Here is a 19,702-nt window from a genome sequence, read left to right as displayed (position 1 = left end):
GAGTTAAAAGAAAGAAAGTAAGATGCTGCTATTTCTTACTTTGGGAAGAGAATTTCTTTCACTTGAAAAATACTCTCTTTCCACATTCAACTTTCTAAGAACTGTGTTCTATCCTTTTGCTTTCCAAAAATATCAAAATCTGCCACAAATGGAATCTTGGTGCCAGTTGCTCTCCGCAGTTGATACAGATATGAAGACAGTAATTCTCTCTGGCAGAATCCCATCGGCAGGGAGGTGTTGGGCCCCAAGAGCCCCTCCCCATCTCTGACTGGCTGTTGGCAGTCTTGTGTGCACAGCATTATCTTCACCACCTTGAGGAAGTCTCTATATTCACTCACTGCTACCCATTTTAAAGAGAAGCTTCCCTAATACCCAAAGCAGCATACAGTCACCATTCTGGTGATGGTAACGTGATTTCTCACAGTGGCTCTAATTTGCATTTTCCTATGTAATGATGTTGTGTGCCTTTATTGTTTGGAGTGGCCAGTGGATTTTTTTGTTTGTTGTTTGTTTGTTTGTCTGTTTTGTTTTCCTTGTTGTTGCATTTTTTCCCCTGGGGAGAAAGGGTTTATTTAGCTTACATTTCCAGGTCATAGTCCATCATTGATGGAAGTCAGGACAAGAAATCAAACAGCAGGAACCTGGAGACAGCAGTTGATGGAGAAACCGTGGAGGGAGTGCTGCTTACTGTCTTGCTCAGCCTGCTTTCTTGTAGGACCCTGGACTACCTGCCCAGACCCCACCCACAATGGCTTAGGCCCTCCTTCATTAATCACTAATTTAAAAAATGCCATACAGGCTGGCCTACAGCCTGATTTTATGGAGGCATTTTCTCAACTGAGACTCCCTCCTCTCAGATGACTCTAGCTTGTGTCAAGTTAACATAAAAGTGGTCACTACAAGGTATATGTACAGAAAATAGTGAGTGTATAAATTTGGCCTCAGTGAGGCTACTATGATGGTTAATATTGTCAGTTTATCAGGACCTACAGTCACCTGAAGGCACACCTGTAAGGCTTTCTCTTGTGTAGCTAAGCCACTGTGCCAGCCTGTGGGTGGGGGGGCGGCAATTTGGATTAGGCTAATTGAGGTGGGATGACCCACCCAAACTGTGGATGACAAAATTCCTTGACTTGGGATCCTAGACTGACTGCAAAGGAGAAAGTGAACTGATTCAGTCAAGGTGACAACCAAGACTGGATATAACAACTGGTGTTCTAGTTTGCTTTCTGTTGCTATGATAAAGATCAAGACCAAACAACCTGGAGAAAAAGGGTTAATTTCATCTTATAGTTCATCACTAAGGGAAAGTAAGGCAGGACCTCCAGCAAGAACCTGAAGGTAGGAACTGAAGCAGAGAAATGTTGCTTACTGGCTTGCTCCCCTTGGCTTACTGCGTCTTCTTTCTTTTTCAGATTTATTTGTGTCCTACTTAGCTTCTTTAGGTGCTTTAGCTTCTTTACATTTTAGTATGATTATCCTATATTGTATGCCTAATATCCATTTATAAATCAGTATATACCATGTGTGTCTTTCTGTTTCTGGAATACTTCATACAGGATGATCTTTTCTAGTTCCTACCAGTTGCCTGAAAATTTCATGATTTCCTTGTTTTTAATTGATGAGTTAGTATCCCATTGTGTAAATGTACCACAATTTCTATATTCATTCAATTGAGGAACATCTGGGTTGTTGCCAGATTCTGGCTACTACGAATAAAGCTGCTAAGAACATGGTAGAGCAAATGTCCTTGTTGTATACGTGAGCATCTTTTGGATATATGCCTAGGAGTGGTATAGCTGGATCTTGAGGTAGAACTATTCCTAATTGTCTGAGAAAAATCGAGATTGATTTCCAAAGTGATTGTATAACTTTATATTCCCACCAACAATGGAGGAGGGTTTCTATTTCTCCACATCCTCTCCAGTGTGTGTGGTCACTTGAGTCTTTTATCTTAGCCATTCTGATGGGTGTAAGGTGAAATCTCAGGGTTGTTTTGATTTGCATTTCCCTGATGAGTAAGGATATTGATCATTTTTTTTAAGTGTTTCTCTGACATTCAATATCCTTTTGTTGAGAATTCTCTGTTTAGCTCTGGACCCTGGGTAAGATGCTCAGTCCTCATTCAGAAAGGCAAATGGGATAGACATCGGAAGAGGGTAAAAACATGGAACAAGACAGGAGCCTACCACAGAGGGCCTCTGAAAAACTACTCATCAAGTTATTGAAGCAGATGCTGAGACTTATAGCCAAACTTTGGGCAGAGTCCAGGGAATCTTATGAAAGAAGGGGGAGCTAGAAAGACCTGGAAGGGTTTGGAGCCCTACAAGGAGAGCAACAGAACCTAAAATATCTGGGCCCAGGGAACTAACTTTTCTGAGACTGATACTTCAACCAAGGACCATTCATTGGAGATAACCTAGCCCTGCACAGATGTAGCCCATAGCAGCTCAATCTCCAAATGTGCTCCCTGGTAAGGGAAACAGAGGCTGTCTCTGACATGAACTCAGTGGCTGGCTCTTTGATCACCTCCTCCTGAGGCCGGGGCCGGGGGAGGCGGGGAGAGCAGTCTTGCCAAGCCACAGAGGAAGACAATGCAGCCAGTCCTAATGAGACCTGATAGGCTAGGGTCAGACTGAAAGGGCAGGAGGACCTACCCTATCAGGGACTGGGAAAGGGGCATGGGAGGAGAAGAAGGGAGGGCAGGATTGGGAGGGGATGAGTGAGGGGGCTACAGCTGGGATACAAAGTGAATAAAAGAGGAAAATAAAAGAAGTAAAGTTTGTGACAGAACTGGAGATAGAAAGGTTAATGCTCATTTCTACTGATATTTATCCTGTTCAGTGATTATTCATTTAAATGTTCCATACTTTGCTTATTCCCTTTTAAATTTTAGCAGTATGGATATGTATTTCATCAAAACTAACTTTTATAAACAAAAGAATGATAACTCAGTTAGAGGGAAAGAAGGGACCTAACATTTAGGATAAAAACAGGAGCATAGATATCACACCCACCCCCACAGACAAAGATTGATTTATTTATTATGTGTACAGTCTTCTGCCTGCATGTACAGCTGAATGCCAGAAGAAGGCACCTGATCTCATTATAGATGGTTATGAGCCACCATGTGGTTGCTGGAAATTGAAACTAGGACCTTTAGAAGAACAGCCAGTGCCCTTAACCTGTGAACCATCTCTCCAGCCCTTGGTTTTCTTTTCTTCTTTATTTTTAACTTTTCTTTTTTATTATTGTTTTTTATTTTAAATTTTTTCTTCACAATTTATTCATTATATATCTCTGTTAAAACCCCTTCTGTCAACTCCCCCAAGTCGCACCCTCCCTCGTCCCCCCCATCCCCTTCCCCTACTCCACTGAAACAGAAAAACAGACATGGTATATACTCACTTATTAGCGGATATTAGCCATATAATATAGGCTAGCCATCTACAGACCTAAAGAAACTAAACACTAAGGAAGACCCTAGGGAGGATGCTTAAATCTCAATCAGAATAGCAAACAGGATAGACACCAGAAGTGGTGGAAGACAGGAAACTGGATGGGAGCCTACACTAAACGATCCTCTGAAATGATTCACCCAGCAGGGGATCGAAGCAGATACTGATTCTCACAGCCAGTATTTGGCAGGGAGTCTTATGGAGGAAGAAAAGGGTGGGAATAGAGGGACATGGAGGTGGCAGGGGCCCCACAAGGAGACCAACAAAGCTAAAAGATCGTGCAGGGATCCTGAAGAGACTGATGCACCAAAGGAGGACCATGCACAGAGAGGACTAGACCCCCTGCTCAGATGTGGCTGATTGGCAGCTCAGTCTCCATGTGGATCTCTGAGTGAGGGGAGCAGGAGCTGCCTCTATCAAGAACTCAGTTGTCTGCTCTTTGATCACTTGCTCCTGATGATGCAGCCTTGCCAGGCCACCATTGCTTTGTTATTTTAAAATATATTGTTTTATTACCTTAAATTATATTTGTGTGTGTGTTATAATATCCAGTATTCACAGAGGCAAAAGTCATAGGATTTCTTGGAGCTGGACTTGCTAGCAGTTGCAAGTTGCCTGGTGTGGGTGCTAGGAACTGATCTAGGACCCTCTGCAGGAACAGTGTACTCTCTTACCCATTAAACCATATCTCCAGCTCCTGGGCTTGCTTTCTGTTTTGTAGTTGTTATTTTGTTTTTGTTGTTGTTTTGGGGTTTTGTGGGGCTGTTTTTGTTTTTGTTTAGTGCTGCGGGCCAACCCAGCCGGGAGTCCCTCACCCGAGGGAGAACAGGGATTCGGATATCAGGTTAGACACAAGTAGGCAAAATGACAGAGACCACACCAGGTAGTGTTGGTTTGGATCTACTGCGATTTACTGAAGTCAAGCCAACACTTATATAGTGATTACATAAGGAAGCATCTTGAAGTTGACATACTTCCCAGAGCATTCAGACTTTTTACCAACAATACAAAGTTTACATTTTAACTGAAAGAATAACCTGGTAGAAGCAGTGTCTACAAAAAAAGTCTTGGTCTAAAAGCTTTTAATGAAAGCAAATACAAAACCTTAAACTAGTGGTGTTTACACAGTTTACTGCTACTAATTAGTGAGTGGAAGGCCAGGGGCTGTCACTGCCCTCCTAACCAAGTCGGCCAAAGATTTCCCTAGAGTTAAGCACTCAGGGAAATTCCTCCTGTTTGTCATGCTAAGGATTTACAATCTTAACTTAGAGATAAGATGCTTGAGCTAGCCTGTCCGTAAAACTCATAGTGTAATATAAAACTCTCTACCTCCTATGTTTGCCTATCTTCTTTCTGCCTCATCATAAACACCTGTGTTTGGTAATGGTTTTGTAGTAGTTTTACTGCAGTGGGAATATCCAGAACATTTATCCTAACAGATCCTGATTAAACATTTTCTTTAGAAAGCCCTAAACCTCTTGTCCCTTTACTACCTACAATGTTTGGTTTTTCCACAAGCAATTCCTGATGCTGAATCTGATTTATTACCTCTCCTAAAATTTTATTTTCCTTCTACTCTTATTTGCTAAAGCTTTTAGTACTCTATTAGAAATGTTTCCTTTTATAGTTAATTGTACTGTTCCAAGAATCATAGAGAAACAGCAAAAAAGCTCATCAATCCAGTCTTGCAACTGAGTAAGCGTGGGACTTTCAGAATACGTCTTTTTGGCTTAGATGGCCATGTTAAGGTTCTTGCTAGGGACCTCCAGGGAGCATATTTCCGAAGATAATGTATCTCCCATCTAGTAGCACAATCTACTGATATGCTACACTGACGACACTGGAGAGGGTATAGCAGTTTAGTTTGAGATTTTGAGAAAGAGTCTCAGCTTACCTAGGCTAGTCAGGAGCTCATAATGTTACATAGGCTGCCCTCAAGTTCATCACCCTTCTGCCTTAGTCTCCTGAGTATGAGTACTCACATTACAGGCATTCATCACCATACTAGCAGTTAAATGTTTTTGGAAAAATTTTAGTCCTTTGCCCACTTTAGATTGTGGGTTAGGTAGATAGTTTGCTAGGTAAAGCATATTCCATCTGAGCCTGAGAACAGTAGATCCCTAGATGTCACACAAAAGCCATGTGGGCACAGTGACCTCCTATAATCCCAGCAAGTGGGAGATAGAGACAGAATTTCCTGGCTAGCCAGACTAGACCAGTTAGTTCTGGGTTCATCTGTAGACCCTTTTAGACTCTAGTTTTTTAAACTTTACTTTATTTGAGGGCTCCTTAAAGCCTATTACTCCCTTCTAATCCCCCAACCCTAGATAAGAGAGAAAAAAGGTTAGAAGGGAAATGGGAGGATGTAGACCTTTTTACTTCTTCTGGTTGGGTAGGGTAGTACCAATCTCAGTCTTCAGGGTATCCAGCTAACCATCTGATCAGCAAATGCAGAAAGCAGCATTTCCTCCAAGCACCGTGCATTCCCCTTCTGGTTTCTCATGTTTATACCCCTCAGAGTCCTTAGAATTCGACTAACTCCAGCTGGCAAAGACATACATGAGGTAATTTATCAGCTGTGAACAAACTAAAGGACAAACAAACCCCCTAGATTAAAACAGTTGGGATTAAAACAAAAACAGGTTTACATACCTGAGTTTTTTAAAGAAACCGCAACTTCCATTACAGACTCTGCTTCAATAAATAAGGTGAAAGTTATAAAAGACAACTTCCATATACACTCACACATGCATGCATGTTCAATAGCATGTGTCAGGTTGATATAAGCACCAGCCAGCACAAATTGACTCCTTGTCAACTTGATATACAAACACATCACTAGTCAACCTTTCCTTTATTGCCTATCCCCAAGATCTCATATTAATAGTAACATTACAATATAAAACACAAAAATAAAACTTCCACTCAATGGCTAGCTCTTTGACCACCCCCCCCCCCAAGGGAGGAGCAGTCCTGTTAGGCCACAGAGGAGGACTTTGCAGCCAGTCCTGAAGATACCTGATAAAACAGGGTCAGATGAAAGGGGAGGAGGTCCTCCCCTATCAGTGGACTTGGAAAGGGGCAGGAAGGAGATGAGGGAGAGAGGGTGGGATTGGGAGGAAATGAGGGAGCGGGATACAGCTGGGATACAAAGTTAACAAAATGTAACTAATAAGAAAAAAAAAGTCAATTATGAAGAAAAAAAAATAACTTCCAAACTACCAGTCTTTAAAAATTCAAGTACTTTAAAAGTTCAGTCTCTTTAAAACATTCAAAGTTTCTTGAAAATTCCTAAGTCTATGTGTGTTCCTTTAAGATCAAAACTAAGTTAAATAGTATTTTACTCAAAGATTGGAGAACCAAGCACAGTTATGTTCAAATCAAAGTTTATAGAACAATTAAAGCTCAGTGTCAAACTTCTGAGACTTACAGTCTTCTAGGCTCCAAAACAAAAGCCTTGCTGCACAACCCATAGCTCATGTCAAAGGTTCAGGCTAGCTGCACTCCACTACTGCTGTGATTCTTGGCAGTTGTGCTATGGTATTAGCATTGCCAAAATGCTGAGGTCTTCAATGTAGCTGGGATGCACTTTCACCAACAGCTCTCTTCTGGGACTCTAACTTTACCATGTGGTCCTCAACTCCCCACAACCCCTTCAGTTCTGGGGCTTCTACATCATCAAAGGCTGTATCTTCACCAATGACCTCACCTAAACTCTCACAATACAAGCCTCTTCTGCTCTGTTTGATCCCTTCATGCCTTCAAAGCCAGTGCCACCTGGTAAACTGTTACACGTTACCAGAACTAACTGCCTGCACAAGTTGTGGTCTTGGCCCCTTCTGGATCATTGCTTCTTTGTGCTAACCCTGAGGAGATATCTCCCAGAAGATTTTATCTCAGTGATGCTGGTATCTTCTTAGTCAAAGCTGATTCTTCAGCCCCAACTGAGAAGTATCAATTATCCCAGAAAAGCAAAGGTTTTACTTTAGTGGTTCTTAATTCAAATTCAAAGTATCGAATGAACCATCCCGATAGTCTTGGAAAGACTGAAACTTTCCCCTGAAACTTTACAGGATAGGCTCCCACCATCTGTGCTTGTCTCAGCATTATATCCATGTTCCCACATTTAGCTCATTAAGCCCTAAACACTCAGTGGTTTTTCTGGCTCAGGGTTTGCATGTCCTCCTATAATCATCCCCAAAATATAGTGGGGTTTGTCATAGCAATACCCCACTCCTAGGAATAATCTCCTGTATTAGTTACTTTTCTATTGCTGTGATAAAACAGCATGACCAAAAGTAACTTGGAAAGAAATGGTTTTATTTCATCTTATAGCTTGTGACCCATTATTCAGGAAAGTCAAGGCAGGAACTGAAGCAGAAGCCATGAAGGGAACATGCTTGCTATCTTGATCCTTTGTGGCTCACTCAGCCTGCTTTATTGTAGCACCCAGGACTACCAGCACAGGGGCGCCCCCCCCCCCAGTGAACTGGGCTCCTCCACATCAATTATCAATTAGACAGTGCAATGGGGCATTTCCAAGTATGACTTTTTTCTTCTCATATAATTCTGGCCTGTGTCAAGTTGATGTAAAAACTTGACAGCTCGTAGCCTTTCGCCTTCTTTGATGCACAAAGTTTTTCTGTAATGGTACAGCTTATCTACTTCCTTTTTAAAAGATTTATTTTATTTTCATATTTGATTGTATGTCAGTACACCATGTACATGCCTAGTGTTTGAGGAGGTAGGAAGATGGTATTGAATCGCCTATAGTGAGGGATGGTTGTAAACTGCCAGGAGGGTTCTGGGAATCAAACCTCAGTCCTCTGTAAGAGTAACTGTTCTTAACTACCGAGTCATCTATGCAGCCCCCTTTGTTTGCTTTTGCCATGTGATGATGGTGGGGAATACAAGATTTATAAATTCCTTGCTAAGGGCATGGTGTCACATATTGTTAATCCTCCTGTATTGGGGAGGCAGAGGCAGGTATATCTCTGTGAGTCCTGTGTCAGCCTTGGATAGATTGTCTCAGGAAGAAAAAAAAAAAATCCTTCCCATATCCAAAGACATTAGTATTTACTTTGCATTTACTTCTAGGAATACTATAGTTTTAGCTTTGGGTAGATTTTTACTTACTATTATGTATATGTTTTGAAATAGGTTTCAAATCCATTTTCTCTCATACTCCAAATAATCATCATCCTTTAAGCCACCTTTATGCAAAAAAGTTGCTTGCTTTTTTTATTTTACAAAAGAACCAAAGGCCAATATGATCTAAAACCATAACTTTAGGAAGAAAACAGGTAAATCTTTATGACCTTATATCATGCTGTTGTTCTGAATTTCCGCCGCTGCTGCTGGAAGTACTTGTTCCCCTCAAAAGTTGGTTCAGGTGCTGTCTGCTTCTGGAAGGAAAGGTGAAGCATTATTCAAAGTTCCACTTCCCTCAGAAACAACTAGAGGGCAAAGAGCAAAGTCCATTTGCAAGGCTCCGAATCTCACCGGGTGTGAAGCTTTTAATGATATTGCTGGTACCGGATGGCAGGAAACTCTGTGTTCCAAAGCCAGTGATGATGCTGCAGTGTTACAGTCCTTCAGTTTAGCTGTCATGCTAATGGCAGAGGATGCAGGTGGGCTGCTTTATTGGTGGTCAGCGGCTCACCTCTTCAGTGGTGACCCTGGGCAGCCAAGTCCCAGGCATCTAGAGGCGAATTCTTCAGGGAGGAGGGGAGCCCTTCCTTCCCCAGAATAAATAAAGAAATAGACGGTGACGGCCCATTGTTTTGTGTGAACCAGACTTGTAAACCTTCGGTGGTGGGAGGAGTTTTGAGGGTGAGTGTATTTGATTCGATGGGACTAAGGGTGCCATTGATACTTCATTTATATGCAGCAGCACAGTCCTAAGGTAAGAAGGGGAAGAGTACTCAGTTATCCTGTGGGCAGCTGGGGGTGGGGCAACGTCTCCAGAAGTAGTTAGAGGTATAGAAAAGGGGCATTGATTGAAATTTAAGATTTCATTAGCATAGGGTAGAGAGTATTTCCAGGAAGTCCAGGTACCTGCTGAATAGGTTCTTCCAGGAGAAAGGGAGTTGAACCTTTTTTTTTTTTCCCCCGAAGGACTACTTGACATTCCTTGGGTTGAGGATGTGGAGATCTGGGCTCCCCAGATCAGGCAGAGAAGACAGAGCCCTGCTGACAAAGGGAGTCCATCATTTTTTAATCAGGCTTAGAGGCTATCCAGTATTACCAGACTTTGACCTTAACAGCAGGGTTTCCCAACATTGTACCAAAAGAATAAGTACTAAAAAGAAAAATAGATAGAGTGGGCATCATCAAAACTAAAAACAGGTTTTCTGAGATCAACATCAGGAAAGTGAAAGACAGTCCTGAGACTGGGTAACAGCGATGTCTAACGTCTAATAGCCAAAGAATTTGTATGAATCAATAATAAAGCACTAAAATACAATTTAAATATCGCAGATGATGTGAAAAGTTATCTCCCCAATGAAGAACTACAAATGGTCAAGAAATGCTTGAAATTGTTAGCCATGAGTAAAACAGAAAGCAAACCTTCTGGGAGGTGGGCAAATTTTCAAAAATATGGCAGTATTGAAATACTCCTTCCCTGCTGGGGGGAATACAAGATGGTAAAGCCATCTTGGAAAAGAGTTTTTATGGTTCCCCAAAAGTAAACATAACCCAGAAAATCAACTTCATTTCAAAACATTAGCATCCCCACACACCAAAACCTTATACTCATAGCAACAGTAGAAACAACCCAACGTCCATCAGCAGATGACTGAATAAACAGAATGTTTAGCCTTACATAAAAAAAGGTCTGCAATAAAAAAAGACTGTAGGTTTTGTTTGTTGTTGCTATTTTGTTTTTTTGAGACAAGATCCAACTGAGTAGTCCTGACTGGCCTGATACTCACTATGTAGACCAGGCTGGCCTTGAACTCATAGAGATCTGCCAGGCTCTACCTCTCAAATGCCACCATGCCCAGAGTAAGAGTGCATTTCCAATGCATGCATGTTTCATGGTGAATGAACTTGAAAATGTAAAGAGAGAGGCTGCATAGAAAGTGCTGCATGCTGTATGTATATTTGCATAAAGTGTCCTGAGTTGGAAAATATTAAGATCCCAAATAGGTGGTTACCAAAGGAAGTTAATGAGGAGTGACTAGTACATTTGGAAATTTCTTTTTCAAATGAAAATGTATTTGACTTTGAGAGAAGAAATGATTTTACACTGTTAACACACTAAAATCTATTAACACTAAAAATACGGATTTTATAGTATGTGAAATATATCTTAATAAAATATTATAAAATTATCATATGCTAATATTTTATTCTTTAAAACAAGATTTATTTGATATTCACCCTAAGAAAATTATTCTTTTTTATATTTCAGAAATTTGTCATGGCATCCTGCTTTGACCATTCCAAGTAAAATGCGCAATCCACATTCTCATGCATTTATTGACCTGACTGAAGATTTTACTGCAGGTGAGTTGCACAGAAATGAAATACTTGCTTTGATCTGCCTAAAATGTATGGGATTTTATATCCCTTTAAGAATCATTCCTTAATCTTTGTATGCTATGAGCAAACCTTTAAAGTTATAAAATAAGTAGCAAAAGGTTAATATACTGGAATAAGAGGAAGTATTTAGTGTGATTAAAAAAAAAAAAAGACCTTAGTTCTTAGAGCATTTTTGGCATGTTGACTACCTCGCAATTTGAATCCTCCACTATTTAGGAATTTTTGATAGATAATTTGTATGTTGCTCAATATTTCTTTCCCTTTACATTTAAATATTTTTACTAATAAAATTAATGGTTGAAAAAACATTGCGCTTGTATTCTGAGGAGGGCAAGTAAAACTCTTGTTGTATGCAGTGCACACATGGTCAGTACTGTACCACTGAGCTACTTCTTCAGGCCTGAAAACTTCTTACTGTGGAAATTTTAAAACATACAATACTGGAATTTGTACACATTTAACCATCACCTCGCTTTAAAAACTATAAATGGTACATATGTATGGATAATTTTTTGATCTGTGTATCACCCATATTTCTTCACCCAAGAAAACATTAATGAAAATCACCAACTTTTCACCTCATATATGAATACTTCAATGTGTACTTCTAAATGATAATAATATAGGTTTTTAAAGGTTTATTTATTTTCATTTTTTGTCTGTACACATTTTGCCTGCATGCATGTTTTGCACCACATGCATGCTAGTGCCCTCTGAGGCTAGAGGAGAACGCTGGATCCTGGGGCTCAGATGGTTATAAAGCTACTGTGTGCATCCGGGAACTGAACCCTGGTCCTCTGAAAGAGCATAAACTTCTCTTGACCAACCGAGTCATCTCTCCAGTGCCAAAAGTAGTTTTTCTATGTTTCCATCAATACATTATTCTGAAACCAAAATGTCTCATAATAATAATAATTTAATAGCAAGTATGTAGTCATTATTCAGAATACCCTGTATACTGCTAAGTGTTTTTTATCAAATCAGGAGCTGAACAGAATCCCACAAAGAAGAAATGGTTTCAGTTTGCAGAAATATCTCGTGTTCTGAGTCTATCTCCTTGGTGTGTTACTCTTAGATTTAGAGTCTTGACCATAGTCTGTGTTTTAGCTCATTAAGAAGGCACACAAGATTTTCTGTGTTAAGATGTTAAAATTAAACAGTCTTTGCAACTCTGCTGAGCACAGATCATTATAATCCCCTGTCATGGTTGTAGGAAGTATGATGGTCACTGTCAAAGCTTTTTTGTCAGTAAACATGGCACTGTGTCTTTCAACCCTCTACATAGTTATCAGTTGGAGTTGTCTGTTAATAAAAAGAACTGCTGCCATCATCTCTTTAGTCGCCTAATGTACAGTTGAGGCAGGCAATAAATGATTAAAGGTGTTTGTTCTCTCATCCCATTGATTTTGGGATGAGATTCATAATCCAAGTATGCTAAAACATTGTAATTCAGGAAACTAACTGGTAGTGATTACGCCAGGCCTAATGCTGCTAACAGTAAATGTCTTCTTTTAAAAGTATTGTGTAGCCATGTGTGCTAATGTTTGCTTATAACCCTAGCACTTAAGCCAAGGCAAACAAGTTCCTGGCTGGCCCAGCTATATACAGTGTCTCAAAAACCAAAAAGCATATCTCATGGCTGGCAAGAAAGCACAGCAATTAAAGGCACCTGCAGCCAAGCCTGATGACCTGAGTTCAATCCCTGGGACCCACATGGGAGGGGAAGAGAGCCAACTCCTGCAAATTCCCCTCTGACTTCCCCATGGAACACAAACACAAAACAGAAATAATAATGTTTACAAAAAAAATTATTCTATAATGAAACACTTAAATTTATTTGAGACAAGAAGCAAATAAGATTTTATAACTTAAAATTTATCTTAGTTGTTTGTTAATTGTGAATTTTTCTAGTACATTTTCATTGTTAACATACAATTTGCAATGTTGACAATTAAGCACCCACTCTGCATCTTATTGACTTAAAATTATGAACAAAAGATTCCTGATCTGTTAAGTTTTTTGTGGTTCTAACTTGCTGGGTTCTTGAGTGTGCATTATGGACCAAAAACAGGACATTGAAGAAACAGCAGATTTTCTAGTGTAGTTTGTCCAGTTTGCTAAGTCATACAGAACCTCCAGGAAAGGTTCTGAGGTCAATCTTAAACACTTTTTCTTTGTTTGTTTATTTGCGTATTTGTTTGTTTTTCCAAAATGGAAATACTTTTGAGACAGGCTCTCTGTTACTTTTCTGGCAGCCTCTCTCCTTTCTCACAATTCCTTTCTTAGGAAAGGCTTATCTTACAAAGAGTATAATATTGATTTTTGGATTAAAATGAGTTCTTGGAAGTTGTTGTGTATTTTTAAACAAGCAGCAAACTATGCCATGAAAATTCCATGATAAAACAATTCATAGGAATTATCATTTTGAATTAAATAATTTGTTGGTAAGCTAGGTTGTGGTTCAGGGGCACATGGCTTTCCAAATTTGATAGCCCACTGGGCTCAAGCCTTGGCATTGGGAGGGGTTAGAAATATTTTGTGTGAAATTTAAAAACTCTTTGTGCTAGGTAGTTCTCTTTTTTTTTTTTTTTTAAGGGTAAAGAAAAACAGGAGTTATTCATATTCAAGGTCAAGTTCCTGCTGTTTTCTTCTAGTCACAGGTACAGGAGAGGCTGCAAGCAGTGTATCTGTGATATTTTAAGATCATGTCCTTTCTTTTTAATTTATTATTATTATTATTATTATTATTATTATTATTATTATTATTATTATTATTATTATTAATTACAATTTATTCACTTTGTATCCCAGCTGTAGCTCTCTCCCTCTTCTCCTCCCAGTCCCACCCTCCCTTCCACTTCACCCTCTATGTCCCTTCCTTACTCCACTGATAGGGGAGGTCCTTCATCCCTACTATCTGACCCTAGCCTATCAGGTCTCATCAGGACTGTCTGGATCCTCTTTGTGGTCTAGTAAGACTACCTTGCCAGGGAAGATGATCAAAGAGCAGGCAACCAAGCTCATACCAGAGACTGCCCCTGCTCCCCTTATTAGGGAACCAACATGGAGACTGAGCTGCCTATGGGCTATATCTGAGCAGGGGTTCTAGGTCCCCTTTATATATAGTCCTTGGTTGATTCATCAGTCTCTGCATGGGCCCCTGAGCCCAGGTTTTTTGGCTCTGTTGGTCTCCTTGTGGAGCTCCAGTCCCCTCCTGGTCTTTCTATCCCCCCTTCTTTTATAATATTCCCTGGACTCTACCCAAAGTTTGGCTATTAGTCTGAGCATGTACTTTGATACCCTGCTAGGTAGAGTCTTTTCAGAGGCCCTCTGTGGTAGACTTCTGTTCTGTTTTCTGTCTTCTCCAACTTCCAATGACTATCTTGTTTGCCCTTCTGAAAGAGGATTAAGCATCTTCCCTAGGGTCCTCCTTGTTGTTTAACTTCTTTAGGACTATAGATTTTAGTATATTTATCCTATGTTATATGGCTAATAACCACTTATAAGTGAGTATACAGTCATCTAGAAAAATGCAAATTAAAACGACCATGAGATTTCACTTCACTCCTATCAGAACGGCTAAAATAAAAAACTCAAGTGGCAACACATGCTGGAGAGGATGTGGAGAAAGGGGAACCCTCCTCCAATGCTGGTAGGAATGTAACCTTGTACAACCACTTTGGAAATCAATCTGGCACTTTCTCAGAAAATCAGGAATAGAGCTACCTCAAGATCCAGCTATACCACTCCTGGGCATATATCTGAAAGATGCCCAAACATACAAGGATGTTTGCTCAACCATGTTTGTAGTAGCTTTATTCATAATAGCCAGAATCTGGAAACAACGTAGATATTCCTCAGTGGAGGAATGGATACAGAATTGTGGTACATTTATACCATGGAATATTACCCAGCTATTAAAAACAAAGAAATCATGAAATTTGCAGCAAATGGATCATCCTGAGTGAGGTACCCAGATGCTGGGTAGTTTTTATGTCAGATTAAAATAAGCTAGAGTCATCTGAAAGACGGGGACCTCAATTAAGAAAATACTTCCATAAAATGAGGGCTATTGGCAAGCCTGTAGGGTATTTTCTTCATTGGTGATTGGGGAGGGCCCAATCCTTGGTGGGTACTGACACCTTTGGACTAGTGGACCTGCTGCTTATTAGAAAGCAGGCAGAGCAAGCCTTGGGGAGCAAGTCCATAAGCAACACCCCTCCATGGCTTCTGAATCAGCTCATGCCTCCAGATGCCTGCCTTGAGTTTCTGCCCTCACTTCTATCAGTGATGGACTGTTACCTGGATGTATAAGCAAAATAAAGCTTTCCACCCCAAGTTGCTTTAGGTCATGTTTTAATCACAACAATAGAAACCCTAACTAGAGCAGTGTTTGCTAATGAGTCATCTTTTAAAAGTTAAAATGAACAAGAAAGTGTTAAAATCGTAACTGTTAGTGTTGTGTTTTATTCAAAACCCTATTTCTCCCCATGAAGTATTTGAGCAAACATATACTGGTATGTGTTCCATATAAAGCCTATACGAGATACAATGATGATAAAAAGTACTTTTAGCCATCAAAACAAACAAACAAACAAACAAAAGCCATCTGTTTATTGGAAAAGGCTTATAAATCTAGTTTAGTAAGTGGCAGAATGAAATAAAGCACATTGATTGTAAAGTCTTATGTAATAAGAAGGGGATAGTAGCCCTTCATGGTGAGTCTGTAAGTCTTACAATGATAGGTTATGTAGTCCCATTGTCTGTAATATCCTCACTCTATAATGTATAAAATCTATATAAGGAGTACGTTCTTGCCCTGTTTAATTTATAAATTGAATTTCTATTGTAGGCAAGGCATGGAATATGGGAAGTGAATTCTCAATAACAAAAAAATAGATTTGTTAACACTTTTATTTGTTCATTTAAAATTTTTCAGAAAATATTTTGTTTTTAAGACTTTTACTCACCTTATCATTATAGCAAATTTACCTAACTAGTCCTTCTTAGAACAGCTGTTTCCAACTTGTTGTCATTTAATTGACTACATACTCCTCTAGTGCCTTCTGTGCACACTTCTCAGAAGTTCTTTGATAAGAGATCCCAAAAATGAAATCATGGCAACTAAGTATGTGCATTTCCAAGTAGGCAGATGCCACTGTGCTGGCCTACAGTGAAGCTCCTGTGAGTTCAGTTTCCCGCCTTTCCTATTGCTGTTACCTTTGTTGAATATTGCCAATTTGGTAGGTGAAGATAGATTGTTTTCTTTTGATTTTAATATATATAGCTCAGATTATCATTTTTTCAGGTTTTTTAGTAATTTCTTTTAATTTTTGAGATTATAATATAACTATATCTCTCTCCCCTCCAAACTCTCTCATATGTCCCTCCTTGCCCATTGTGTCCTACTTGATTTTACTGATGGCAATGGACTAGAAGACACCATTCCGAGACAGATGACTCTGTGTGTGACAATAAACAGCAGCACTTGCAATAGGAAAAACTGAGGCCTTGGCTGCTTCATTTCTAGCATGAGTCCAACTTTATGTTGTATTGGAATAGTTAGAAAACACTATTAGTAAGGAGTCAATAAGTAAGATTTAGCATTAATAAACAGTTTCTCTTCCTAGTGAAACTCATACTGTCAAGAAAGTGGCCTGGAGAGATATATAAATGTTTTCCAGAGATAATGTATCCAAGCAGTTATTAGTTGTTATTGATACCTTACTCAACCCATTTGTAATAATCAAACAGATTATGCTTTTTTAAAATGTTTTCTTTTGTCCTCAGTGAATTAGCTATTTCAGTGATTTCCCATATGCACTGCTGTTTTCTCGAATGGATTGCTGTTTTTGCTTATAGGCTGCTCACTTACTTTTCACAATCTCTCTTTAGATTTAGAGTTCCATTATTCTGTCAGTATACAGAACTTAATTCATAACAACTGACTCCTGTCTACTATAGCTTTTAAATGGACTCATATATTCAAATTATTAAAAAAACAAATTATTGCATGTCATAATCTGATGTTACCATGCTGATCATCTACTTCAATAAGATAAAAATAAGATTTCTCAAGGAAATCAAGCCTGGCTTTTAATCTTGCGACCTGTCCCTCCAAGCATAGTAGAAGTGCTGTCATTTGCCTGTAGACCCTTACATCACCTTATTGCAGCAAAAGAAAGCAATCTTGCCATCTGCTTAGCTCCTGCCTTCATAATAGAAGAGCTGTGTCAGGATCTAGGCACTTGCCCACCGCACAGCCTTTCATTTCTCCTGATAAGCCTGATTTGGGAATTTGATTTTACAACAAAAATATTTGAGGTAATGGATGTACATGCATACATGCAGGTCTGCAGTATCAGTTTGGCCATAGAGCTTGAGAATCAGCGAAGTTCTGTCAGAAGGTGCCACTCCATTTCCTCTGTACTGTGTACTGGGCTGGGCTGGGCTGGGGCATGTTGAGATGCGGCATCACTGCACCCTAGTCTTCAAGTTGCAAAGATGTTCCTGCTCTTTCTGCCTCGTGTTGGGTTACAGATGTGGATCATCATGCCTGACTAAGCAGAAGGGATTTCTCAGAACTATATAAAAAGCTTAGAAATTTTGGCTGTGTTAGTCCTGTTTAAGCAGATATTAAAAATGACGAGAATCTTCTATTATTGTTATTTTTAATACAGATTAAGCCTCTCTGAACTCATGATATCATGAGGTGACCTTCTGATTTACTGTGAAGTACATTCTGTTTGAAATGACTTCAATTCTGTTCTAAATAATAGGTGATCTTTATCAGCAAAGATGAAGAGACCTGTTTACTAAAAGCTGCAGTTGTTTCTATTATTATCGCCTATGTTCTTTGATAAGGATGGGACACTAGGGAAACAAAGTAATAGAGAATGTTTTATTATAAGTATGTTATGACTTTCCTAATGCCAACAAATTTTTTTTACTAAACATTATGGGGATAATTCCATAGAGACGTTATTCTTTTGTGGCCGTACTTTTTATTGAAAATAGATTTTTTTCACACAATATATTCTGATTACAGTTTCTCCTCCCCCAACTCTCCCCAGATCCTCTGTGACCCTCCACCCACCCAAAACAACACACTTTCTTTTTCTCTATAATTAGAGTACTATCAGGCATCTAAATATAATAATAAAATAAGATAAAATAAAAACAAATAAACTAGAATAACACGAAGCAAGCAAATTACCAGGAGAAAAAGAGCCAAAGCAAAAGCACAAGAAATACTTCTCTTTTGAGGCCTCGGGCACCATCTGGCATGCTGTGGCTGTGAGTTCACATGTGTGTCAGTCCTGCTGTGTTTAAAGGCCTTCTTTCCTTGGTGTCCTTCATCCCTTCTGGCTCTTTCTTTCTACCCCCTCTTCTCAATAGTTCCCTGAGCCATTAGGGAGGAGAGATTTGATGGAGATATCCCTTTTCAATGTTCTAAGGTATCTCACTCTCTGCAATTCGTTCTATTGTAGATCTCTGCAGTTGTTTTCATTTACTGCAGGAGAAACCTTCTCTGAGGATAGCAGAATGAGACACTGATCTATAGGTATAGCAGACTGCCATTAGGAACCGTTTCATTCTCTGTTCTTTAAACAGAACAGGAAGAAGGTTTGGATTTCCCTGAGGTTTCTGGCCTATCTAGTCTCTTGTTCATGGACACTCAAGCACTGTCGGCATGAGTTCCATCTCATGGAGTGGCCCTTCAATCTCATCAGGTATTGGTTGGTTAATCTCACAGTTTTTAGGCCACTATTGCACCAGTGTATCTTCCAGGCAGGTCACCATTGTAGATCAAAGCGTGTGTAGCTGGATTTATGTTGGCCTCCTTTGGTAGCATGCCAGCACATTCTAATACTGTGAACACAAGGGGTGAAAGTTCTAAGTAGGTACTAAGTCAGCTTCTCTGTCCACTGAATATTATAGGTGTTATCGTCAGCAATAGGGACCTACCATCAGTTTGTTGAGAGAAATCAATAGCCTTGGCAATACCCTGGATTGTTTAGGGTTGTCCATAGGGCCCTTTGGCTAACATCTTCATTAGAAATAACCTAATAAATTAAACTGGAGGTTTTGTTTAGTGATAAGAGATGTCTAGTTAAGGCTTTGTCTCCCAATTATTTGGTGATTTCATTTAGATTTCTTTAAGAAGCTTCTACTGTATTTGATTTCTATACAACCCTTCAAATGACTCTTAGTTTTAGCTGTCCCTCCCCATATTCTCTCCCTTACTTACTCTTTCCTCCCTGTCCCTGTATTCCCTTCCTTACCTTTTCCTCCCCCTCCTTCTTTAACCCTCTGTTCTAGTTTCTCTCCCAACCCCATACATCCCTAACTGTCTATTCTAGGTCCACTTCCTAGGGAAATCTCTTCCCTTAGTCCCTTACTCTATACTGACCTCTGTGGTTATATGGACGTAGCCTGCTTATCAAAGACTTAAACAGCTAACATGTGGGAGTTATGTTATCTAGCAAGTAAAAGTGTGCCAAAACATTTAATTTATTACTGTCTTTTTAGTCTTTCCCTTAAATACTTTGGTGGTTTGTAAAAGAATGGCCCCCATAGGCTCATATATTTGAATTCTTAGTCACCAGGGAGTTGTACTATTTGAGAAGGATTAGGAGGTATATCCTTGTTGGAGGAGGTGTGTCACTGGGGAGGGCTTTGAGGTTTCAAAAACT

General features: G+C 39.5%; 1 protein-coding gene across 2 annotated transcripts in view; it reads left to right on the top strand.

Annotated features, from left to right (window-relative positions):
- The window catches only part of Itfg1 (integrin alpha FG-GAP repeat containing 1), a 164,019-nt gene that overhangs the window by 33,324 nt on the left and 110,993 nt on the right, over positions 1–19,702 (top strand). For both annotated transcript variants that reach the window (XM_055621223.1, XM_055621224.1), the window contains exon 6: positions 10,876–10,970. In XM_055621223.1, coding sequence (XP_055477198.1) covers positions 10,876–10,970 — 95 coding nt within the window. The remainder of the gene's footprint in view (positions 1–10,875; positions 10,971–19,702) is intronic.

Source organism: Psammomys obesus, unplaced genomic scaffold (assembly GCF_907164565.1).
Source record: "Psammomys obesus unplaced genomic scaffold, mPsaObe1.curated_primary_1811, whole genome shotgun sequence".
NCBI classification, from domain to species: Eukaryota; Metazoa; Chordata; class Mammalia; order Rodentia; family Muridae; genus Psammomys; species Psammomys obesus.
Note: the sequence above shows the minus strand (reverse complement) of the source record. Positions and strands in the feature narration are given on the sequence as shown.